General features: G+C 40.3%; 1 protein-coding gene across 2 annotated transcripts in view; it reads right to left on the bottom strand.

The window, feature by feature from the left end:
• acsl6 (acyl-CoA synthetase long chain family member 6) overlaps positions 1 to 27,289 on the bottom strand; it is a 38,240-nt gene that overhangs the window by 9,175 nt on the left and 1,776 nt on the right. For both annotated transcript variants that reach the window (XM_067492042.1, XM_067492041.1), the window contains exons 2-11: positions 13,433 to 13,653; positions 12,762 to 12,876; positions 10,370 to 10,434; positions 7,930 to 8,031; positions 7,600 to 7,699; positions 6,719 to 6,897; positions 5,205 to 5,237; positions 4,611 to 4,662; positions 2,562 to 2,635; positions 2,291 to 2,368 (exon numbers count right to left, since the gene is read on the bottom strand). In XM_067492042.1, the coding sequence (XP_067348143.1) occupies positions 2,291 to 2,368; positions 2,562 to 2,635; positions 4,611 to 4,662; positions 5,205 to 5,237; positions 6,719 to 6,897; positions 7,600 to 7,699; positions 7,930 to 8,031; positions 10,370 to 10,434; positions 12,762 to 12,876; positions 13,433 to 13,653 (1,019 nt within the window). The remainder of the gene's footprint in view (positions 1 to 2,290; positions 2,369 to 2,561; positions 2,636 to 4,610; positions 4,663 to 5,204; positions 5,238 to 6,718; positions 6,898 to 7,599; positions 7,700 to 7,929; positions 8,032 to 10,369; positions 10,435 to 12,761; positions 12,877 to 13,432; positions 13,654 to 27,289) is intronic.

Here is a 27,289-nt window from a genome sequence, read left to right as displayed (position 1 = left end):
AAATTTGATGCATTATAAAGTTACAAAATGGCCAAAATATTTGAAATAATAACGTTTGAAATATTTTTATTTTTAAAAGCTGGACTATGAAATGATAACAACTTTTCATTAAGGGAACAAGCTCACCGGCTCATTTTTGTCCCACTTATGCACCTAAGGATTAAAACATTTACAAGCATCTGCTTTCCACTCATGTAAAATACCATCTCATTAATGGGAATGCGTGTCCAAACTTTTGACCGGCAGCATATTAGTCATCATGCATGTCCTAAAAGTTAAAGTTCATTGCAGCCCCAGCTCTCAGAAAAAGGAACCCGACTCTCTGCTTTTGGTGTTTCAACATTACTGTTTGACACTGTGATGTAGGGGGGAAAACACTCCATCAGAGCTTATGTAGATGAGGATCTCCACAGCAGCATCACCGGTGGACAAATATGGTGCTGCTTACTGCAATTGAGCAACTCTGACTCAAATCAATAACCAACAAATCAGAAAGCAAGGACTGCAATCCGGAGTAAAACTTGATACAAATCTGATAACACACAAACAGTACAGCATGCTTTATATGACTCAACAGGCCCGATCTTTAGAGTAAATTTGTTTTTATCCATTCCCTCCCGGTTATTACAGGCGAGAACAAAATATTTGCAGATTGTGCCAAAGGATTAATTCAGCACACAATCTTTTTTGCCGAGTGCTTGTTAAGAAAGGCAGCGTTCATGTGACCTTCCTTCTGTCAAGGCGTCTGAGCACAAAAGAGTCAAAAGACCTGCTCATTTTTTCTCCCTCCTTTGATTGAGACCAGTATCAGATACGAGGGGTGTGCTTGTGTGGTCAGGTCTTGAACTCTCTTCTATTGTATGATGTGATGCTGCTCTGTGGGGAAGTTAGGTGGTTTCCTGTGTCTGAGTCTCATGGGACTGACAAAGCTGCTGTACGTTGCAGACACACCAGGCTTGTCTAACCTGAAGCGACCTGACTGGAGGCGCACATGTGAATACACACACACATTTACTGTTCCAATTCATGTTTAAAATTATGACAGCCACGATGTAAGGACTGTTGAAGAAAAGCTTCAACAGGGGCTTAAGGTTATTTAAGGAGACTAAAATGCAGTCTGAGAACATCCTCTTGAGATTAAGACTGTTTTTTTTTTTTTTTGCAAGCTGTGGCTTCACAGACTTTCTGTGAAAACAACCTGAACCGTAACTGTTCTTCCTACTGTCAACATTCTGACAAAACTTTAAGACTAAAAACCTGAATGGGGTATGTGAAGATTTCCTTCAGAATAAACTATTTGGTTTACACATTTACATTTCTAATCAAACATTCTCCCAAATTGTAATTGTATTTACCATTTGTGAAAATTAATCTCTCCTTTGTTCCCAGCAAGAGGGAGCATCTCCAAGCTACCAGTGTGCCTGGTTATGATTAACAAAACAAAACAGCAAAGGCAAGACTGGGTGCACAGTGGTCTTATGTTTCATAGTCATTGACAATTGTTACTGAGGTGCTATTGAGAGCTGAACTGACATCAAAATACCTAATCTGATGGGATCGGGGAGTCATTTTGTCATTGTTTATTTCTTCTTGTTCAGGTTTGAACATGCAGTGATGAATGAGAACAAACTCACTCAGTCGGTGTGTTTATGTGACTTTTTTCACTGTATTTCCAGTGGAGTTTTTAGGTGGAAAGCCCTTCACCCAGGGCAAGGATCATTGTGCCAGCACTGGGATAAATGAAAGTACTTCAAATGAAAGCCAAAACCTTGACTAAAGCTGAAACTGATTTTTTCCCCCCCCACAGTTCCAACAGAAAACTCGTGTTCTCAGTCTTCTGGCTGCCAGTCAACAAATATGCCCCAACATAAACTGTTCAGGCTGCAGGAATGCTTTAATGTTCCAGCTTCGGTTAAAAAAAGACGTAAGAACTGGCACAGAGGAGACATCCGGTTTTTGACCAGTTGCAGCTAAACACAGGCTTTACAGTAAAATGGCTTCTGCCATAAAAATATGTGCTTTGATGATGCAACATGCACAGCACTAGCTGTAAGAGGCAGTGCTCTGGAAAGCAAAACTAAACACATGAGTGGAAAAGTAAGGATAGAGAGCCTCTCCCCCTTTTCTCCTGCTTCCCACCCAATGAATAACTAGAAAAAAATTAACGCCCACGCTTTGTGTCCTACTGTAGATCCTTCCTCAGCCCCCGCCGCCCTCCTAACATCCTGAAACTCCCATACACAAAACTTTCTCATCCCTGTGGGCACGGATCTAACTTTGGTCCCATTACCTCGATGAGTCTCTCAAACATGTGAGCCAGGGGTAGGAAGGAAATTAGGCAATCATCTTGGTTGGGGAATATGACTTTCTGCAAGGGACAGAAGGAAGAAGAACAGTGAGATAAACATCCACAGCAAAGTAAAGAAAACAAAAAGCTGCATTGAAAAGAATATAAAAACAATAAATCAGACATCTTTGTTACAGCCTCCAATGAAACGGACGGAAGTTACGTAAGGTTGGCAAGTAGAAAAACGTCAAGTAGAAAAAAAAGGCTCACTCACATCTGTTACTTTGAGGAAGCCTGAGAAATCTGCCACCACGTTCCCATGTGTGAGCATGACTCCCTTTGGGTTTCCTGTATAAGTGCATGAAAAAACACAATCACACACACACACAAACACACACACACACACACACACACACACACACACGTATATTATGTTTGCTGAAAGATTATTCAGTCATACAAAGTGAATGTTAAAGGCAGCTCAGCAGAATAACCTAGAATTTTACGTTTGCTGTCAAGAAGTAAAAGAGTGATTCACGGAGCTTTTGCTGAGTTTCTGTGTTGTTGAACAGAACCCAGTTATCAAAGCAGTGGATTACTGACTGATAATAATTTCATTTATTGTGGGCAAAGACGGGGTTCCAAAGGACACACTTGGACCATAAATCCTGCACCTGAGGTCTGTCTGTTGAAGACATTTTAAAAACACAGAATGCTCATAAATGAGTGTTTCTAAAATCCCCAAAAGATTTTGGGGATGCCATTTCTTTAGTAAGTAACACACACACACACATACACACACACAGAGTGGTTTAAATGAAGAAATGAATCTTAAATAAAGTGTTCCTCTTATTGCACGGCTGTGAACAATACTTTAGGTTACGAGCTGAGAGGTGTCGCAACGAAGGCAGAGAGAATTCTTGGGAAATGCTGAGCAATGGATGGAAACTGTGTTGGGAGTGTCTAGACATCTCTCCCAAACCCAGTAGGTGGCAGCGTTTTCCTCACACTGTTGGGCACTGAATGTGGCGAGCTGGGTCTTGTGTCATATGTAAACTGACACCAGTGGGAGACCAGTCCTCACATGGCCTCTCTTTTGGTCTGTTGGTTTTATTGCTGCGAGATAAAAGAAATCCTGCTGAAAAAGCAGCACTTCTTCCTCTCTCACATGTTAGAACATACTGGGGAATCCAGAGTGCCCAGGTTACTGTATGTCAAGAAAAGAGAGGAGAGGGTAATTTGCTCTCACTCTTGTTAACACCGCTGTTGCAAAGAAACTGGTTACCCTTACAGTAAATACTTATCTTCCAGTCAGGGAGTAGAATTCCAAGAACTACAGAGGATGCCAGGGTGATAAAATCCAAATGCATTACACAAAATCTACCATATAATGAATTTTAGTCTAACTTTTGATATATCAAAACAATTTCCTGTGAACAGGCACATTCAGACTGGGGCCTGATACATTTTGAGATATCGAGTAATAAAATGTATATTAACAATATAGTGTTCAGTTTATGTGAATTTTTAACTTCAAATAGTCTTAAATATTAATAAAACACTTGGGAAAGGGGGTTAAAAATTCCTTTCAGTTGCCAGGTGCTAAAGATCCTAATGCAGCAAAAAATATGAAAATACTTTAAATGGCCATAATAAATGTATTAGTTTATTTATTTAATTTTAATTAAATACTTTATTTTGGCCTCAGATATTTAATAGACCAAACCCAATGTTATATTTAATGATTTTTAGGAACAATTCAGACCAACAATAAGACAGTGATAGCATTGTTAGCCAGTTAGCATTTCTCGGCACCAGACACAAATGATGCATGTTATTCACCCAGTTTATAAAAATAAATTGATACCTGTGGTTCCACTGGTGAAGCACACAATGGACAGGTCAGACTGGGGCCCGATACATTTTGAGATATCGAGTAATAAAATGTATATTAACAATATAGTGTTCAGTTTATGTGAATTTTTAACTTCAAATAGTCTTAAATATTAATAAAACACTTGGGAAAGGGGGTTAAAAATTCCTTTCAGTTGCCAGGTGCTAAAGATCCTAATGCAGCAAAAAATATGAAAATACTTTAAATGGCCATAATAAATGTATTAGTTTATTTATTTAATTTTAATTAAATACTTTATTTTGGCCTCAGATATTTAATAGACCAAACCCAATGTTATATTTAATGATTTTTAGGAACAATTCAGACCAACAATAAGACAGTGATAGCATTGTTAGCCAGTTAGCATTTCTCGGCACCAGACACAAATGATGCATGTTATTCACCCAGTTTATACAAATAAATTGATACCTGTGGTTCCACTGGTGAAGCACACAATGGACAGGTCATCTGGTGCTGGTGGCTGCGGATGGAAATGTACATTAGTCAGATGACAACACATGACTTCAAGTAAACACGAAATGAACTTCATTGAATCCAAGTTCCACACATTGCACAAGAATTCTGGATGTTTATTCATGTCAAGCATCCTTTATCGGCCGCCAGATGTTCCACAGAGCTGCAACTAATAGGCAAACCTGTATCAAGTCTGTTTTTAGTGCGGAAATCAACAATCTGCTGTGTTATCTGCTTAGAATGTCACAGAACATCACATTAATCACTTATCAGGCTCTGAATGAGATCAGTTACATGCACTGTTAAATTCACTGAGCTCGTCCTAAGTTTGGGGTCATCATGCCCCTGCTAACTGATAATCTCCACAGTCACTGAGTTTTTTCCTGCTCCCACTAGACACAAGTCAAGACAGACAACAGGGCAGAGAGATGAGATATGAGATGTTTTTTTGGACGCTCCACGGAATTAACTCATTTTCATTTATAGTCAAACCGTCAACCATCAGAGCTGTGGCTAAAAAGTATTGAAATGCCATAATTGAATACTTACTATGGGTTTTCTGTGGTGCTCTCTGCCCAAAGCCTGTAAGAAAACACATCAGGAAAATAACAATTACTGGAGACATTTACATTTACTCATTTAGCAGACGGTTTTATCCAAAGCGACTTACAAGTGAGGAACAAGGCAGCAAAAATCTAAGTCAAGGAAGAGACATTTAAATCATATTTATACACATTTTAGCCTCTTTCACTCTTTGAATGGGGAGTATCTTCCGTTAGCGGACTTTCTAAATTAAGGGCAGCATAGAGTAGATCAGTTTTGACCTAAGCATTTCATCACTATCATGTTGCCAAAGGCCAAACATCTGTGAGTGATTACTGATGGAAAGCTGAGGTGGTCTGAAAGCCTGAAGGTCCCCTGCATTTGGGAACATATTTTGTTGCAGCAAAAGTGTGAATTGCTTAAATTGCACAGATGGCCATAATGTTATTCCTGATCTGTGTACTGTGTGTCAGTGTTTTAGCAACAGCATTTGTAAGAAGTCATCCCAATTCTTTGAAATCACCTAGTAAACCACGTGGGCTTGGTGCATGGCACTCTTCCACTAAGGAAGATCACAGAAAAATGAAAACTATGCACAGCTGATATGGTTATGTGCAGCCAGAGACATGCAGATTAGCATCTCAGCTTCCAAATGCAATGTCTTTGATAGTGAAAAAAAAAATCATTCTTGTAAAAACTCAATCTTATCCAGACTAGAAAATGTATGTTGTTGCTGTAACCACAGCAACATAGATGTGTAAACATAGACCTGTCGATTATTCACGGTCAGTGATAACTCTGCAATGCAGATAACCTGCAATGCAGGTTATGTGAATGGGCAAGTAACTAAGACAATACATTTGCTTCTGTCTTCAAGAGAAAACATATTGACATGTTTCAAACTTAAAATGATGGATGGGAAAAATCAATGCAATCATGTAGCACATGCCAGTGTTAGTCTCCGATTCTCATCACCTGATGATGCGTTTAAATGTAAAGAAGGCTGGTGATATTCTATATTTTTATTGCCAACAAATTCCAGAAAATTAGCCAAAACACTGTCTGTGCAGTGAACCTCCACTGTGGCACTAATTTGAACGAATTCCACATACACCACCCTGCTCCTGTGAGTATTGATCCAGCACTGAGTCACGTGTCCAGCGAATGCACAATGAGCTTCTGTTTTAGAAACACTGTCTAACAACATTAGGCTTTTTCAATAGTTACAGTTTAAAATGAATCACCTTGATCCTCGGAGTTGCGTTATCTAACATTACCTCATCACATATTTATTTGATCCTTCACAGTATTTTTACACATTCTATACTCATATTGTGCAGATTTACTAGGGAGGCTCTAAAATACTAAAGGTGGCCTGTCCATCTACTTTCCATTTAGGATGCTATAATGATTTTAGTGATTGTATTTCGTAAGTCTTATGACATGTTTTGCACATTTTTCACTGAGCCAACTCCCTCATCATACCCTCGTTAAGCTTGGCGGAAGTTTATTTTTCACACCTCAATTTCCTGCATGGCCTGCACATGGATGCTGCAGCTCTTGCCCCGCTCAAGGAGGGTAGGGTCAAATGCGTCCATCAGGATGATTCTTCGTAGTCCCGGAGTCTCCTTCCGCTCCACGTTCTCCAAAAGCACCTGGGCTTTCTCGGCTTTGTCGCAGATCACCGTGGAGATGTCAGCTGCAATGACACAAGCACGCAAGAGAGCGCGGGCACCCTTGTGTGAATACCAGCAGAATAAAAAACAAAAAAGCAAGAAAAAAAACAAAAAGAAGAAAATACCTAGATGTGGCTTTAGGGTTCATTTGAAACCTCATTTGCTGCTTTTTAGTTCAGCAGCAAGTTCAGTCCATTTGTGGTGTTAAACTCTGTTACAAAGCACTATTTAAAAGGGATAATAGCTCAGCAGCCAGCCATTTGCAACAGAGATCTCACATCATAATTGCTTCTGTGGCTTTTGCAGTGTTTAAATGAGCTTTTAGACAGAAAACAACTCACAGTTTGAAGCTGACAACTGTGCTTTCAGTCACCAGTGAGGGGAGCTGTACTGCTGAAAGCTTGAGTCTGTCACACAGTCATAGCCAGACACACACTGCATGTGCGGCAGCTTAAACCTCTGAGACGTCTGATGATGTCATGATTTTACTGTTTTAAATAAAGTTAAGGTAAAGGCTTAACAGTTTATTCCACCAGAAAAGAGATGATAGTTCATTTCAGTAAAATCTTCGAAGGGTTATGAAGATTATTGGTCCACAGTTCTGTTGTGTGTGTGTGTGTGTGTGTGTGTGTGTGTGTGTGTGTGTGTGTGTGTGTGTGTGTGTGTGTGTGTGTGTGTGTGTGTGTGTGTGTGTGTGTGTGTTTGATGAGTGCGCATTTGCTTACCAGTGTTAATAATGAACCGTATGGCGTCTGGGCCCAAAGTGTCATAAAGTGGAACCACCACCATGGAGTATGTGTAGCAAGCTAGCTCTGAGATGATCCACTGCATTAAGACACAAGCCAGGGGTCAAAGCTCATCAGCCGAAGTTCACGCATTAACAATTGAGACATGTATTGTATGTTTACTTATTCGCTTAACAGCGGCTGCTTATACATATTTCTGTTAAAACAAGAGGATTCATTAGCATTAACAGTGAGCATCTTGGCAGTGACATAGAGAAAAAACAGACGGCATGAAAAGAGAAAAACACTGAGACAAAGACTGACAGTCACCTCTGGCCTGTTCTGGGCAAACACTCCTATGAACTGGCTGGGGTTTGGCTGGCAGCCCTGATGCAGCAGGCCTGAACCCAGATGCTCAGCCCGGGCTGTCACCTATGGGCAGGAAAATTGGACAGCAGCTTATTAAATCCAGAAATGAGAATGCTGTAAAAGAATTATATACAGTGGGAGGCGGGAATTCTTATTGCTGTTAAAGTGCCCTGTGGTAATAATCAAAAATTGTTATATTCTTCCTTTATTGTTTGCCATGCTGAAGCTATACAATACAGTAACATTCAAAGGTTATCAGATCTCTTTTTGAGAATAAATTTCATCTTTGCCCCACTTTCATCTTTTGATAACTGCATAAACTTGTATTATGTAAGTTGTAGGGCTGACACAAAACTTATTTCCGAAGTTACCGTGATTGGGAAATCGCATCGGACAAATGAGGATTTCTGATACTATACACAGCGATGACAAATTGCAAAACAACTCCAACATGTTCCATGTTTTGCACATGATTTTCCATCTGAGTCTGGGAATTAATTGTGCATTGTTTAAACATAAGAAAATGAAACTGCTCCTCTCTAAATGAGAATGCAAACAAGCCCAGGCTTATCTCAATTTCCTTGGAATTCCAGTGTAACCAAAAAAAAGGTAAAAACTTCCACCCACCAATGCCCTGTAACAAATATGATGTCACTGATAAATGTTGAAGGTGGAGTAATTCACTCCTCATGTGGCCCTCTGCATCGCTTCACAGTAGATTTCTACATGGCTTGTCTAAATAAATTTCCCCACCAACCACCACAACTCCCACGACTTTCCAAGACATGTCGGGTCATCTGCAGCCCTTGTTGGAACCTGAAACAGCTTTAAGGGATGTTGGAAGTTTCCAGCTAATTGAATTTAAGATGTAAAAGGCCTCTGATCCGAATTCACACTTTACCAGATTAAAAAAAGAAAGAAACTGACTATAAAAAGTGACTATAAAACAGTTTCCTAAAGATTTGGCACAGGGAGAAAAGTGACATAGAGGGGGAAAATGAACAACCCCCTATTTATGTCTTGATTTACTGTAAGTCTCACAAATAAAGTAACTACATGACTTGTGGTGTCACACCTGAAATCAACCGCCACATTGCATCACACACAAAAGGTACATTCAGATTTAATTTGCAACATTTTCCATTATCACTGAGTCCAGATGCATGAAAAAAAAAAAAAACTGCTGCAATGTTTTGTAGCATAACTTTCAATTTGTCTGAGTACCGCGTTATGTGGGTTAGGCAAAGAGTGTGGTCTGACTTAACGAAGAAAACATGGCAGTCACTTTACACGCTGTGAGTTCATGCTTTAAGAAAAAAAAAAAAACATAACCAAAGAGCTTTTGTTACCTAAACACAACCACACACTGGAGTCTGGAGCCCTTCAATTTATGCGTCCCCTTCAACCCCACACAACTTGCTCTCCGATACTCCAAATAGAAATCATTTTAAAATAATGAGCCAATAATGAGTAAGGGCATGACTGGTTTAGATGGAAAGGGATGTCTTTTTTAGGAGGCAGGATTGGCCGAAAACGCCCACAGAGTCTTCAAACCAAAAAGAATTTCTTGGTTAAACTTAACAGCTTACAGTGCTACGAATGCAAACTTCTGTCACAGTCGCAGCTCAAATGACCTGTTTGAATCTGTGCTTCATTTACTCGATCAAACAATAAATCCATAATCCAGCCGGTGTTTATGGTTCCTGTAAAACATACTGCCGTTTATTTTTATTTCTCTTGTTGCGTTTGGGAGAAGCTCATATTAGCTTTCACAAAGCCAGCACCTGCAACTTTCATTTGTAATCATTATTGTTGCAGTCCATATATACGGGCAGGGATTTGAGACAGCTGGCACATCAGAAGCCCTGTGTGGGCCCAGGCTCTTACAGCCTACACATCATCCAGAGAGGCTATGATTTCTTAGTAAGTAAAATAAAAAACTTACAGTCTAACTGTATGGATCCCAGTCCAACCAGACCTTTTTGTTAGGGTTGGCAGACTGCAGATCATAATCATGGAGCCAGACTTGGTTGCTAGACAGACTGGGTGTCGCAAAGTCTGCCCATTGCAGTGACTGCAAACTACACAAGAGGTTTTACTAAGAGCTATCAAAACGGACCTGTTTGGTTATTATACGGCTCATTAAAGTAATTACAAAGATAAACATGAGTGACAATGTTTGACATTCAGGGGAATTGGGAATTTCACAGAATTGTCTTGAATGGAAATGTGTAAAATTTGAGTTTTGAATACATTTAAAAAAAGCAAAAAGTGCAAGAACATTATAGCAATGTTGTAAACAAAGCTGCGGATGCTCAAATTCTGCTTTTGCATTTGTCAATCTCCCCCGCTCCTCTCTTCTCCACGTTACTGTGTAAGATGTCCCCTTAATGGCACTTACCTCTTTGTATGAAATCCATTTGTACGGCTGGTTGGGGAGCCGCGAGCCTAAGCAAGGTCCATCACCTGGTGAAGACAAGGCGAGACATGATGGAGGAACAGCCCTGAGTTTTAAACATAATGGGGAATCACACAAAGCGTATATTTCCTCAGAACCTTTGTGGTGCATCAAGAAGCCGGAAAATTCGCAGAGCCTTGAATGTTTAATAATTGTGTGTGTCTTAAAGGACACTTTCACTGATTTTGAACTTGCTTCTTTTGGGTAGTGCATGTAAATAAATGCCATTAAACTTCCCGTTGACTTCACTGCATTCAAATATCTCTGTACTTCTAGCTGAAAAATGCCTCTAGGTGACATCACTTGGAGGAACCTTCAGTTCAGATTGTCATCTTGTGGCGCTTACTATGCTCCTCCAGTTGACATCATCTGAAATCCTAATGATGAAAGACTCCTCCAGATGATGTCATCTGGAGAAGTGTTCCAGCTAGAAGCCGAGAAGGATTTTGATATAAGGAAGCCAGAGGAAAGTTTAAAAGCATTAATGTACTTTTACACCGTAAACTAAAGCCATAGAAATATGGTTTATATTATGCATTAAAAAGATGAAAACCAGTGCAAACACAGAATTGGTCAGTATCTACAAGAGGAGCAATTAGACAGTGAACACAACATCACAAATTAAATATCTGACTGCCCTTCAAGGCAAATTTGTCACACTTTTCTGTGATGAGCAAACAAAAATCTGTCAGTCACATCCGTCCTGGAGTCCACTCATAACACAACCTAATAGCCATCATTTTTCATTCAAGCTTTCGTGCTTCAGACTAACTGTCACCATCATTTGGATTTTAACCGCGAAATTTGCAGCACAGTGGTTTGTTTGGTTTTAACAATTCACAACCTTCAATGAGTAATTTCCACACGAAAATAAGTTAGACACTACAGTGAATGAGTCACATCCGGACACGAAGCTCTCATTTAGGAGCCCATTGAAGCTGGAGCACGACGAAGTAGAAATATGTCTGCATTGTGAGTCACTTACACTGTGAGACCCGACACCGTTACTGTTAGCAACGATGGCCATCCCCTTGGCAACCAGGGTGCTTGCTTTACCTCCAGCTGCAGAGCTTTGATTGGAGGTTTCTTGGTCAGGCCACAGCAGTCAGGCTGTGCACAATCTCTGTCGGCGGTGTTGCTCACATCCGTGTATTACATGAAAAAAGTGGTGGTGTGTGTATATGTGTGTGTGTGTGTGTGTGTGTGTGTGTGTGTGTGTGTGTGAAAACAGAAAACTTCTGCGTAATCATGACAATGAGGCTACATATACTTTCTACAAACTCCTGAATTTTTATTAATAATAATAATAATAATAATAATAATAATAATAATAATAATAATAATAATAATAACTATTTTTGTTTATTTTCAATTAGTGCTGTGTACATCATTTTTTTATATTTTATATATTCGCAGAAATATTATATTTATCTCCAAAAAATAAATAAATAAAAGAAACATTTGAAATATTCAGGCATTTGTGTTTGTTAAAGGGCTGAGCCACGAGCTAAAGTAGAATCTGCTTTAGAATGAACTGGGCCGTAAAATTTGAGGACACTGTTGTTTTAACCAAAACAGGAGCGACATTAATTCCTTCATTACCAAACGTTCCCTGTTGGAGTCAGATGGTGGCTCTATTGCTCGTGGGACTTGTTGTTACCTTTATCTTTACAACTCATAAATCACAGTTGTATCTTGATTAAGTTAGGATCAAACATTATACTAATGTGTGCACTACGGGAAAATAAGCACTGAAATGTTTATTTGGTTAAATAATGCAGAAGCTCTAGATTTATAGCAGCATATAAACTTTTTTTTTATCAATTCATAAATTCTCTAATTTGGAAAACGAATGGTTTTGCAAAGGGAGGTAAGGATGCCCTCATGTTCTAAAAATACGTGTCCATATGGGTGAAAGTGTACTGGAATATTCATGAGCACCGTGCTTATATCTGAGTATTTGAACCGGCTTAAGTGCTCATGAATCTGTGTGTGTGTGTCCCTGTTAATCATTAGTTTTGTTTTGCGTGCGTTTCTCCTCACGTCCGTCTGGTTTTACATTAACTCTAATGGCTGTTAATCACATTTTATAGACTGTGTTGAAAGTTAATTATGATCTAGCACATATGTGTATATCTATGTATCTGTTGGAGATATTCAATCTCAGTAATTCCCTTGAATGATTTAATACGCTTTGTTGCTATAGACTGAAAATAACTCTATATCATAGGCAGAAAAGTCAACTATCATCTATCAAACTATCTTCGTATCTTCAACTATCAGTTGAAGATAAGCACATTAAAGGGGTTATGTTCCCTCCTCACATAGTACCCACCAGATATATGTAGGCCTCTCTGGAAGGCCTCGTACAAGGTCCTGGCATCATCATGGTAATGAGTCATCAGCTTGGTCTTGTCGCCCATCATGGACCTGCGGCCTCCACCTTCGTGCTAATGCAAAGAAAGACAGCAACAGACTGTAACGCCTCAAATCACTTTCCATCTCTTTCGTCAGCTGGGAAATGCATCTTTCTTTTGCTTCCAGAGTTAAAAGCTAATCCCTGCATGCGAATGACTTCTCATGTTGAAAAGTTACGGGAGCTATGGAACACATAATACAATACCACACTCACACACTCGTCTCAGTCTGCCACTAGTTGAAAACACCTTTACCAAAAACACCACTCATGGCTAAAGAAAGCCCTTCAAAGGAGTTTCACAGTGACGCTGCCTGCCGCACCTGCCATCATGAGGGCACGGGGCTGTGGTGTGTGTGTGAAAGAAGTGAAAGCGGGAGTTGAGGGCATGTTTGGAGATGTCAAAACAATTTTTTATCATCTCAGGGCTGCACTGAAGCAGTAAGAGAGAGCTGGTGGACAGATTTGAGTGAGCAAACCAAACAAAACGTGCAAAAGTGCAGGGGACAAAAACAGGGTTATAAATATCCACTTAATGCATCCGCATCACCATCACAAATCAGTTTGTGTGTGCGTGTGCTCCATCTTACCGGCACCTCCTCCGACTGGTGCTGCAGGTTGCAGGGTGGGTCGATGGGCCGCGGCCTGGTGGCCAGCCAGTACGCCAGCACGGCGGTCAGAGCGCCGATGCCCACCAGTGTGGACGTAGGCAGAGAGCTGAAAAACTGGCCGATGTCGTCCATCTCTGGTATCCTCAGGCCACTCATCATCTCCTGCCCCTGCATCTTCTCCATCAGGGTGGAACTCAGCTCTGCAGGAGGGACAGAGGACACCGGTTTCTAACAGACCAGGTACAGAAGTTCACCTGCTGCCTTGAAAATGTGAATTTACTCAACTTGGGTCATCACTTCACATAAGTTACATGTACATTTATTTAAGTGCTTTATTTAAGTTTTGAAATTCTTCTCCTTTACCTATCTTGGATTCTTTACACTTCATTTATACAACATTTTAGAGGCAAATAAAATGTAAAATTGTACTTTTACTCCACTACTTTTCAGATTCAAGTTATTACAAAATACAAAACATGTTACAATATATTACCAGCTGTAACATTAAAAAGATGAACACTAATATTAATGCATCAATAACTCTAATCTGATAATGTATTTATTGATGTGAAATCAGCTATTTTGAGATCTAAGATTATTTTTACTTTTGGTTTTTGGAGCTAAAAAATTTATACCTTTACTTGACCCTTGTGTGGTCAAAAATGACCCGCCGTTACTAAATTTGAACCTAAATTTAATTTCCATCCTCAAAATCTATTTTGCATGAAGAAACAACCTCATCACTCATCACAAACTCTGTCAATGTCTAGGTTTTCCATCTCCAGGGTGCAGTGTAGTATTTCATCAAAATTTAAGTGGGCACGACTCGTTTTTCACTAAAGTAAATTTTTTTTTTCTACTGCAAAAGGTGTAAAACGTTTTTAGCAAGACGGTATTCATAAAAGTTAAAGCAGCAGATAAGAGTGCTGAATGCATTCTATGAAAGGGAAACAGGTAGACAAACAGTAACTATAATAACAACAGCCTGACTATAATATCTACGACCTTTTGGCAACACAACTTACCTAATTAGCACATGTGGGACAGTAGGACAGTGTGTGAGAATGGACTTTGCAGATAAATGTTTTACATGTTGAGCACATAGTGGTTGTTTGACAGTCTCATCCAAGATTTTTCCCTTGTCTCTATATTTCTGCAAACTATATATATGTATGTAGGTCCTTTCCAAGATAACATTTTTCGATGGTTGGTGTAATAAACATGAAAAATGTTGAGACGATGTCCTGGGCAAGGTAAACAGCATATCTTGTTGGCCTTCTTCGGCTTCTCCTGGTGTGTGTGAGTGTTTATCTGTAGTTTTTATTTTTTATGGTGTATAAATGGTTTTAATAGCTGATCAAAGGGTCTCATAAAAACTGGCCCCTGAGTAGTGTTTTAAGTTGACACGACTTAAAAAATTTACATTAGGTTAACAACAAAAGATCTTTATATAGTGACTCCAAAATCTAAAAACTTCAGCAATGTGGAAAGCATATTTAAGGTATGTCTGAAATAGAAACACTCAAAATTCAATAATCAACTCACAGCTCACAACTCAAATTCTGTACATGGGAGCATGTAAAAATATAATTTCTTCAATCTTTTAGTTCTTTTAACACAATATCTTCATCTGGAACATTAAATTTGCTAAAAGGGAGTTAATACCTTATCGGGGTATATCAGCTGTTTCAGAAAAATGTCTTTGACTTTTATGATTTAAAGCTGTTAAAAAGTAGAAGTAGTCCGACAATTATTGCTGATTTTTTCCCCCACAACAAAAAAAAAGTTCTTCTTGGTGTGTGTCTGCAGCTCACTGCACTTTTAAAAGCAAGCTACATTCAGACGCCTTCAGAGCCAAAAAAAAAATGGATGGAAACAAAAACCACAGTCTGGTACCTGACATTGAACTGGTGCTCTCAGCATGAACGTGACCAAAATTAAAGATATAAAGATATATTGTGAGCTACATCTTTGCAGTAAATGTGAAGTCATTTTGTCTCTCTAACTACAATCAGTGTGTCGACTATCACCAAGTTCCTCCACATTCATTTAAAATTGATTTGTGGTCGTTTCACTCTGTTGTTTTTTTTGGTCTTTTGCATCTTTTTTCAGTGGTTTTATTTCTGACCAACAGACAGGCTGATTTCTTCAATTCAAATGTGTTAAAGCACAGATGTCAGATATAAACACACACACACACACACAGGACTTGAATTTTAAAATGTCAGGGCACTGAAAAAAAAAAAGTTTTCCAGGAAGTGGCAATCAGTGCACTTCCACATACACTTTAAGGACACACACACGCGCGCACACACACACACACACATACACATACACATACACATCTAAACCCTCCTACAGGTTTCTCATAGTTGCGTTTAAAACACTTATTTCTAATAAAAGTGTTTTCCCCGAATTAAATCTGGTGTTGCTGGCCCTCTACCCAGATCCTGTGACCTTGAACTCATCATTTATGTCTGATAAAAAGGTGAACAGGTTCAGCCCCCGCATTCCGCCTCTTACTGTAAAACCACCAAAGAATAGATGATCTACAATCCAGCACTCACAAGTGGTGGGACGACAAAGTAGATATAAAACACAGACCTCACACTTAGTGCTCTTCAAAGCTCATCCTTCGCCACACACACACACACACACACACACACACACACACACACACACACATACACACTGTGAGATGCATAATTTAGCTAAGGGGAGAGGCTGACTGCAATGCTGACTAGAGGGTTTCCTTCCCTCCCTTGCGAAATGAGTCAGAGACAGCACCACCTAAATGGACGAATGGCGTTGAGGCACTGCTACAGCTCACAGCCAATCAGAATCACTTCCTGTGTGCTCACCATCTCCCCCTCCAAACACACACACACACACACAGAGCCACAGACACCAGCAGAGTGAAGCTGATGGGTAAAAATATCTGAGACCGTGAGAACACTGACTTCTTCTTTTACCTGTTATTTTGAGTACAAGCAGCAGCTTTTTTTGTTTTTCACTGAGCACTATTAAAATGAGGCTGAATCATACCAAATTTGCATGGAGGTGAATGCAGGTTTCATAAAAACAGATGCATGACTTTCAAAGCCAGTAGAACTTTACTGCAAGATCAATTTTAAACGGCAAGACAAAAACAAGCCCAGAAGGTGATAAACATGTTTGATAGATATTAGGGCGACACGAAGAGAAGGAGGAAAACCGAGTGCACGTGAAACATGAAGTGCATTTGCAGCACTAATATACGAATTGTCCTTCATGATTCTTTATAAATAGAGCTACTTAAGCTATGAGGTGAACATTTCTTTTATAATTTAATATACGAAGCATACGACAGGGAAATAAATGTTCACAATTACTGGGGCCATTGGTTCAAGGTGTTTTGGCCCGAAATATGGAATCTTTTATTATTATTTTAAAATCCTAGCGTTTTATTCATTTTGTCACATGGTGCTGCAGCTTCACAGCCCCCGGTTTGAACCCAGGCTGGTCGATGTGTGGCATGTGCTCGCTGTGCTTGTGTGGGTTTCAACACCACTTTAAGACTTGAACATGTGCTATAATCGTGCACTGAGTGAGAAAGTGCGTAAGGTTTTCATACGGCTTTGGTTTTCATGCCCCTTGTTGATACATTAAGACCATGAGCTGGGCGGTCACAGTTCACAAGTCTGAGTTTCTATCATGTTAACCATGATTAAAATTATGCACGACTTCCTGTGCTGGCTGCCACGTGTGCTATAGATCATGTATGTCATAAACCAAGCTTTAAGTTTGGATAAATACTTTTTTTTTTTTAACATCCTGACTGACTTAATACTGGTAAAAAGTGTACAAATATAACATACTGTAGACATACATGTGTAACGTTTGTAACATTTATAAATACCAGCACGCGCATGACATTCCCCCCCGAGGCTCTGACTGTAACTGCAGTTTCTACACGTCAAAACCACAAAAACAAACATTTTCAAAGCACATCAGCAGTCATCACTTATCAGGCTACACTGACATTTCCACACTATTGCTCATCACTTCCACTGATGTAATTCAAGGCAAAAGTACATTACAGTACCTTCAGGAACTGCTCTACAGTGAAATCCCTGATGCTGCCTTTTCTCAAAGTCTACTTGGATTCGAATCCTCCTAATTTTACCCCTTATTTTTGATCATAAGGAAACTTTCACCTGTAACTGAAAAACCACGACATGATAGATTCCTGTGATGTGGCTAAAACCAGAACTGTGCCTTAAAAACCTCAGTGCTTCCCGCTTCTCTTCAGTTTATGACTGCACCGATATGCAACAGTTCCTCTTTTTCTTTTGTTCGTTTGGTGTTTCTCTGCAGTTCCGATAAATTTGTCTGGGAATCAGAGCTGCTGGGAAATGTGGCGCGTGATACTAAACAAAAGAAACTGCTCGATGGTTCTGAACTAAACAAAAGCGTCTCTTGCACGCCGAGGCATTTACAGTGTCGAAGGTAATTCTGGGAATGATTGTGTGGCTCTGTTGAGTACTATGACAAACTAAAAAATAATAATCTGGCACATCTTCAAGGGGAAAACCTGAAAAAGCTTCGCTGCAGAACACAATAATAGCATCCCTGTGACAGAGATAAATATATAAAATATCTGCATGGCATTCCAGCATGTAATGCAATTCTGTAACCCAAAGTTAGACATTGCTTGACGTACTACACTTTCTTTGTGAGAGCATAAACACTGCAAACATGAGGTAACGGTTCGCCTGATTCTCTCCAAAGTGAACTGTCTTCCTACTTTGCTAAAGCTCTCCATTATATACCTGAACAAGTGCTGTGTGTTTTATTTAGTTTGTGCACAAACAAGAAGGTTGAAACAGCAGCTTCCCCATCCAGCTGTTATATGACGCCTGTAACATTTGATAACCATCCCATTCCAGATGTGTACTCATTCAGAGAACTTGAAATTTGTCACGGGGGCTGTACCCTCTAGAAGGCCACATTTGTATTTTTTCCACTGGCTACGTATTTGTACTCATATCTGTACTCATTATTCAGCAACTTCCCACTTGCGTGCATATACGTCTTTGCTTTTTATTTACAGCAAGAGTTGAGAATTACAGTTGAGGTTACAAAAGAACAACAGGGCCAGAATCACAAAACAAAACAAACAAAAAAAAATCACTCCAAAACTACATGAAGTGACTAAACACAAGTAGGGCAGGGAAAAAGTGAACTAAACAGGAGCAAGATGAGGTGAGCCAAAGCTAAAGAGGAACAGAACTAGGTGAACTAAATAACCAGACACAAACTAACAGATGGACTTTGTGCCTAGACTGTATAGTGGAATGGGCCTGGTGCAAGTAGAACCAAACGTGGCATCACAAAGATTACAAAGGTGCAGTGGAACTTAACATAAACAAGGAGACAGGTATATCATCAAGGACAAATACAAATCTGTGTTAAGGGAATAGAAATGCAGGAGACGAACTGGTAAGTGGAGTTCTAAGTAAAACATGAAAGTGGTGAGACTATCTGGAAGTGACCTTAACACGGAATTAACAGGGGCCAATAGGTCGGATAAGAAGGGGGTGAGCATACAGTGAACAACAAAACCAGACAACACAAAAAACACAGCGTGGACACAGGGGATCAAAATGTATGAACTAAGAAATCTGAAATGCACAAATACATGAATAGAACAGGGACCAGGATAAGACAACAGAACAATGTGGTAAAAACCTCAGAACAAAAGCTCAGGAAACAGATTCCAACAACAGGGGACAGTCGAAAAAAAGCGTTGCTGCCCCTTGCAGTATACAGGAAAACTGACGGCAAGAATGTGTCAGGGAGGGACTCTTTCGCGGGGGATTAAATGGACAAGGGGCACAGGTGAAAGCAATGAGTGCTGGCGATGAGTAATGAAGTTGCCAGAGAGAACTGTAGAAACAGGAACTGAGAGAGAGAGGGAAAAACCAGGAGCAGGAAATAGGACTGCAGAGGGAGGAAGAGAAAGAGCAAGACTGAGAAGGAGACACACAGAGGGTTAGTGCAGCTATGGTATTTGACAGGGAACTGGGTTTCAGAGTGGGCGGAATGGGACAGAGAAAGTCAAGGCTCACGGTAAACAGAGTCCAGAGTGGGAATTATGACGTATAATTGTAAGAGCAAAATCTACTTACAAACAGGCTAAATAAATAGCACATACACTATTCACAAAACGTTTGGGTGAAATTTCAGAATGCACCTAAAATAAACTATAACCATTACAGGGGAACTTAATGCGTGAATGTCTAATCCATGAACCGACCACTAAATGAAGTGATTACCATTGCATGCTTCTACTTATATTCCCTGCTTTCATGATGTAATATCACTGGAGCATGAACCTTTTACATATTCCACAAATTTCACCCAAAAGTCGAACATCTCTAACGTTTTGTGAGTAGTTTATACTGGATACTGGGAAAACATATAAGAACCTTCTTGGCCCTCAAAAGCTACACATAGCTCTTACCACTAACTTCCTGGAGCCTCCTCTGGCTGCTGTACAGCTGCCCAAAATCCAAGACATAGTCAAACACATCACACATGTTATATAACCACACACAGTGGCTTTTAATAAGACATAATGTGTTAATAAATCAGATTTAGATTAAGTGCTACTAGGTTGCTTTTTGGCATCATTTGAACAGAGCAAGGCTGAAAAATGTTCAAAGTTTAATTTAGCTAAACAATTAAGAGACAATAATTTAGTATATTTCTAAGATTTGTGATATGATAAAAACTGAAGTAGTGAAAAAGTAAATTATTTAACTGTGTTGCTCTAACAAATACTTTATGGCAGCTGGTGTGAAGTCAAAACACATTCAGATTTGTTCGATTTGCACAGAAGCTGTCGAGTAAATGTTTTTCTAGACTTCAGTGCACTTCCGACACCTCATGTTGTGCTGTTCCAAATTACAGTTCAACCGTTCTGCTGGGAAGATCATTGACAAAGCAGGAGCCGCGCGGGAAGTGTAACACACACTGACGGATTATTTCCGTGTTGGTGTCATACACACACAACACCAACAGCTGAACCATGTCATCAGACAAACAAACTTAATTTCAGATGTACTACCTATTAATAGATGTAATAAACCTTTGCAATCATCTTAATGTAAGTTATTTTGAGGCTTTAATATTTAAGGAAGCCTTCATTGATACTGCTTCATTTGGTTCTAGCTGAGTAGTAACTGAAGGCCATGAAACATCCCTTTGAATTCCATATTTTAAAACATCTTTCTACTTTTAGCTGAAAATGACCTCCAGATGACAACACCTCATCTCGTCCCTCATACTATAGTGTTTTTAATATAAGGAAATTCAGAGGAAAATGTTAAAGCATTATTGTGTATTTATATCCTAAATTAAAGCTATAAAGAGAAAATTGAAAATTGCTAAAGTTGCTCTTAAAAATAAACACATTGTGACTGAAAACAAACACCCAGTGAGTGAGTAACACATTGAGTGAGTGATATTATGCCCATAATTACCAAGGTGCTGCTCCAAATAGTGATAGAACGTGTTAATGACTGAGCATGACAGGAAATATGTTATTTGTTTGCTTTGCCTGCTTGTTGGCATCCCACATCTCAATTAATTTTCCAATCAAAGTCCAAATGTTCTCTATAAACCCTGCACATCACTATGGGAATACTTAGTCTAGATTGAAAGTGGGTTGTTTTAGTGGCGTAGATGCTTCTCACTGTGTGCGCTTTGGGTTGTGTTCACTGGCTAAAGTACTGTAGACCGGTAGCCACTGTGGATTAGTCTGTGAAAAGAGAGGCTCTAAATATAGACAGACTCCATAACCTACAGACACCGCTGTGCTGTTAGCTGGAATAGAGGAAGCTGGATAGAGAGAGAGAGAGAGAAAGAGACAGAGAGAGAGAGATAGATAGAGAGAGACAGAGAGAGAGACAGAGAGAGAGAGAGAGCGAGAGAGAGAGAGACAGAGAGAGAGACAGAGAGACAGAGAGAGAGCGAGAGAGAGAGAGAGACAGAGAGACAGAGAGACAGAGAGACAGAGAGAGAGAGAGCGAGCAGCTGGTTATGAAAGCAATACTGTGCAGAAACACACACACACACACTCCATCCCAATTACCCAGAGAAAGAGAGTAAGAAAGAGAACAAGATGACAGCTGGGGACCGACTCAGTGTGGAAATACTAAAACTAATAGACATACATTTTAATACACAGGCTTTTTAACCTATTAAGTAACGTGGAGATGTTTCGTGATGTAGTTTTACATTTGAGATTCCAGCTGAACTGAAAAATCATAAAGGTTCTGGAGGACTTCCAGCTCATTGTAAAGTCAACGCAAACAATATGAATTTAAGATTTCAATTTGTGCTGTGAACGTATCTATCACCTATACTGCTCACAGGGAGGCTGGAGGAAATCCCAGCTGTCACTGGCTGAGAGGTCGGGTGCACCTTAGAGAGGTTGGTCTGGGCTGACATGTAGTGATTGACGACCATTCACACTCACACCTTATCACTTATCACCGGCCTGCAGGTTCCAATACTGAACATGCCTGTCAGGTGACACTACACCAAAGTGAAACAACGGAAGCAAAACGTTTTGTTCTGTTAAATAACTAACAGATACAATTAATCCAACTTTATAGTTATATGTAGGGGAACTAAAATGCAACTGTAAAACCGTGGGGCTTTAAACTGGGATTTCGAAGTGGAATTAAGTCGAAATAGGGTTTTATCTAAGCTACAATAGGAAACTCATGGGAAACAAGTTTACTGTAGAATAAGACTCAAAATCCCTGCACTCACAGCATCAGATAGTGACTCTGTATCAAAGCCAGGAACAGATATGTTCCTCAATGACTCTTATGAGACCGACTCAGAGACGGCACTCACAGCAACGCGTACCCTGGGACACCTTGAGCATACTAGTGAGACGTAAAAATGATCCATACTGTAGTTCCACAGCAAAGTCAAATCACAAAGGACACACAAACGTATCAAATGTATCCAATGTGTTCTGACATGAGCGCTAAATATATTTACTTTTGTTTAATGTGAGATTTTGGTCCGATGTTGTTTCTCTGCTTCTTGGCCAAGAACTGACACAAAGCTGGATAATATTGATTGAACAACAATATGCAGCAAACTTAACTTGTCCAATGTTAGTAACACATCCCTTTTTTTCAGTTTTTTTGTCATTTATGCTCTTAAAAGGTCAACTTCACTGATTTTTCAGTTTAGTTAGTTTTTGTTTACGTTTGGGTGTAAACGTCACCCGGGGGAGTTTTTCATCATTAGGATTTCAGATGAAATCTGGAGGAGCTCTGGAAAAGCTGGTTGACCATGACTGCAAACGCTACAGTGTGAGCAACAATATAATATGATCTGAACTGAACTGAAGGTTCCTCCAATTGATGCCATTTGGAGGCATTTTCCAGCTAAGAATTTTAACCTAGGGAAGTCAGAGGGATATTTAATGCCTATCAGTCACATGTTCTACTCAAACCACAACTAAAAAACTCTGACGTGGCTGCAAAACGTACAGATTTTATTGGTTGAAGTGGAACAAATAATCCTGCTCTCCCACTGCTGGCACCTGCTTTCATGTAGAGCCTTTGGGGTTAAGCAAACGAGTAAATGCCGCAGTACAGGCAGACTAGCACACCACACTGTTACTGGCCTGAAATAGGCCAGCAGCAGGGAACCACAGCCAGCGAGACACCTAATTGGCCTCCAGAAAAAGATGCAAACATCTATATGGCCGTTGTTGCTTCTTGCCCTCTTTGCTCTGTCCAGCTTGACCCCGAATAAAAAACAAGAAAATCTGTCTGTCTTTTTCTATTATAAAGGATGAAACACATGACCAGCACAGCAGTGAATGACCAGAGCAGAATCTGACCTACACAAACTATAATCTGTGAACTATACAATTTCTTATTTAAAAACGATGCCAGGCTACAGTGAGATGGAGCAGGGCTTAATGCTGGATGGCCAACATGAAAAGTCTTAAGAATCAATTAGACCTGAAGTCTATTTTTAGAGCAAAAACTGTCACAATGGGCCTGAAACACGTCCGATTCAAGAGGCTCCTCCAGGAAATGCAGCTTTTCCATCCTTAATCTAGATGCTGAAAAAGTGACCTTTGCTCAAGGTGAACTGTGTGTGGACTGTGTCATGGACATGACTGTCCCTGAACCTGGACAAAGACAGTTTCCCCAGCATGAATGGGCGTCTGGTCACACGATTAGACTTGAAAAACCAAATTGCGTTTGCCTCTTGTAGAGTTCTCTCTTTGATAGAACAGATGATAATGAAAAATGCATGTCAGAAATTTCCTGATAATTTCAGCTTCTGACACTTACTGAGCTGTGTCCTTCTCCCTCTCACTTCAGCATTCAGCACTATTTAGCATCCAGATCACTGTCCTATAGTGACCTAAATAACTCCCCTCTCCCTATGCCCATGCACATATGTATGTGTACGTCCCAGTTGCCTTCTAGTAAGACTATTGCTTCAGCTGGTGTGACAGAAGCACAGCAGGTCAGCAGCATCCCCATCAGCAACAACAGTGACCTTTATCAGTGTGTGAACCCAACACAGGGTTTAATTTGTGAAATGGATTGCACCACTATCACACTATCACGCCCTGCAACAAGATGACACTTGGTTTGTGCTGCTGTTGAGCAAAATTCTAACAGCTACCCACTTCATATTTTTAAGAGTCTGCGGCACAAAGATTCATTTGCAAACTCCTGTTTTGACGGATAGTTCAGTAATCAAGTGCTTTGTGTTGGTCATTTCCCGGAATATTGAATCACGCCATCCGTCTCTCGGGTTTTAAGATGTAAGGATCAGCTAACAACGAAACCTTATGTGACACTAGTTCTGACACAACATAACAAATTTTTTTTTAAAAAGCTACTGGTGATTAAAACATTTTTTTCAATAAATGGACTGCACCAACAGTTTAGAGGGAACATCAGTCAACACGCACTTGGCTGGAGACCCTGACAGATGTTCTCAATCAAACACTGCACCAAGGGAAAATAATACAAACGGCATCTAAAGACTGCACAAAACATTTAGGTTTCACGCTGTGCATGCACAGCTTGGATGACAAAATAAACATCTGAACATTTTGTACCTCGATTGCACAATGAGCTGCAGTAATCTGCCTTAATATTTGATGTTTAGACCTATAGTAGGCTCCATTTTTGAGCTATAAAATGGATCAAAACCTGCAAGTGAAATTGTTACATTTCAAGTCTGCACTTGTGTGAATTAGCTAAAAATTGTAAAGATAAAAGATTTTGCCTTTGGGCAAGACACGGGACCCCAAGTTGCTCCCGGTGGATCAGGTGAGCACGGCTGCATGGCAGCCGCTGCCATCGGTGTGTGAGTGTGTGTGTGAATGAGAAGCAGCATTGTAAACACTGTATTGGATGAAAAAGCTATATAAGCAGCCATTTACCATTTACCATTTACATGTGCACGCTCTATTTTCCTCCCTCAGCAAGACTGTACTTGAGCAAGGATTTGGTGCGGCGTGAGCACGGCAAGCTGTGCAGGGGATGAGGGTGAATGGGCCCTGCTTCGCTTCCTGTGACCTCTGAGGCTGAAAGTGGAGCAAAGGGAATCCTGCGTTCTTAAATCCCGCCCCATCGGCCCATCTGAGGGCCGTCACCAACGATAGGCTTCCAGTGTGGGGAGATTACAGCCTATTAGCAAAGAGACGGATGACCAGTATTAACCTCTATTTAATTACATCCTCCTTGGCTCTCTTTTTTACTTTGCACTGTTGTTTCTTTCCTTTTCTTTGTTTTTAACAACCAATATCTCTTCCTTCTTGCACATCACCGACTCTAACTCACTCTCTTTAAACCACTCCTCCTCTTTTCTCTCCACCATTCCTCTGCTCACACCATCCTCAAGGATTCAAAACCACTGCATCTCTCTGTCAGCACTGCATCATGTGGACACAAAACAGCCGTTTCTGCTCCTGCACTGAGATGCAACGTGACAAGTGTTTGCGATTATGAATCATAAGATAAAATGAGACAATGGAGCAAGCAGTAGAAGAAAGAAAAGCTCGGGATATGTTGAGGAATAAACATTAAAAAAAAGCGGCCAATGCTAAAATCATAACTGAAGTCAATTTTAGGAGATAAACAGAATAATCAAAGGCTAAAAAAGGCCAATCAGTAGAATTAGTGGAATTGTACTGCAGAAAGGTTAATACAGCTGTGGTTTAGACAGCAGTAACTTTAAAAGGCATCGAAGGAAGCCGGTGTATGTGATGTGTAAATCTGTTTGTGTGTCGGTGTGTGTGTGTGTGTGTGTGTATGTGTGTGTGTGCGTGCGTGCGTGCATGTTCAGTGTGTCAAGGGGCCCCATGCGAAAATCACATCAGCCTGTGCCAACCAGATTACCTGCCACTGGCTAGATTAAGCTGAGGCAAGCAAGAGAAGAGCAGTGGAGATGCGGTTTGGCCTATTCTGGGCCTGACTGGCCTCCGTATCACACCACCCTCAGCTCGACAGACGCTGCTCTTCCTCTATCTCTCAACGCACGCACGCACCCACTCCTCCCTCCCCTCCCTGCAGCATGCTCTCTTTTCAAACCCCCACCTGCCCAAACGTGCAGGGCTCATCTCTTCTTTCACTGAAAAGGTATATTACAATATACATACACCTGCAGACACAGGTATGCAAACACTCTTTCCCCTCTCTATGTATGCACATGCATCCAAATCACACACAACGACACTAAGTGAGGCCGCTCCCAGTTTGATTTGACTATCAAAGTGAGAGGGAAAGAATATAAGCGTGATCTCACCCTGGGAGATAAGGACAAATTTGTCAGGGTGATGAGATTATTTTAGGGAAGAAAGGAAATGAAAAAAAGTTCAACCAGCTTTGGTTCTGCACGTATACCGTCTCAAAGGGTTTTGTGGCAACCACCAGGCTAAAGGCTACACGTTACTGCTCCACCTTGTGAGCTTTCGAGTAATGAAGATAAAAGTCTGCTCCGATGAAAAACCAAACCTTCCTGAAGGATTTTCTCATGGTATCAGTGGAGTGTGAACTCAACACACACAAAACAATGTGCATGATTTGACAGATTGATCCATATCGCATCTACTTGTGAGCGGTAGTCAGACCTGGTTCAGCACTTTTGGACGAACCCATTACTGCCCGGCATCCCACAGCCTGAAGATGAGATGAGAGGAAGCACTGACTGCCAACAAAACAAATAGCCCCTCGGAAGGGAGAGCTGCCATGTGGATGTGAGGGCAGCCAGACTGGCTGATATCACTGATTACACTGTGATTAGGACTTCTGAGGAGTGTGTATGTTAAGTAGATTTAAATTTCACTACACGGGCATGTGTTTTTCTCCCCCCTCATAATTGAAAAAGCCATTACTATAAATGGATTATTTGCCTATTAACACACAGCATAGGTGGACAATGGGAAACAGTGACTACTGAGCAGTTATGCAGCCTTTTTCATTTTAATTTTCAACCCCTTGCACTCCCACCATCTCTCTCATCTATAATTAGTATTGAAAGCATTGAAAAGATTTTTGAATAACAATAAGGCAGGTCATTAGATGTGTTGGTGGGCATGGCACAGGTGTTATGTTAAAGAGGGGAGCTGTGTCCTTGAAAGCGAAGACCTCATTGGTTGTTTTCTGCCAGAGGGTGGGGCAAAGCCACCCCCATTGGTTTTAAATTAAAAATTGAGGAGGGAAAAAGAATAGACTTACACACCGCATGGAGCTGCACTAGATGATGATTATAATAAATTATTCATACTGA

The sequence above is a fragment of the Channa argus genome, chromosome 22, assembly GCF_033026475.1.
Source record: "Channa argus isolate prfri chromosome 22, Channa argus male v1.0, whole genome shotgun sequence".
In the NCBI taxonomy this organism is placed as follows: Eukaryota; Metazoa; Chordata; class Actinopteri; order Anabantiformes; family Channidae; genus Channa; species Channa argus.
The sequence above is the reverse complement of the archived record's forward strand: the minus strand, read 5'-3'. Positions and strand labels throughout refer to the sequence as shown.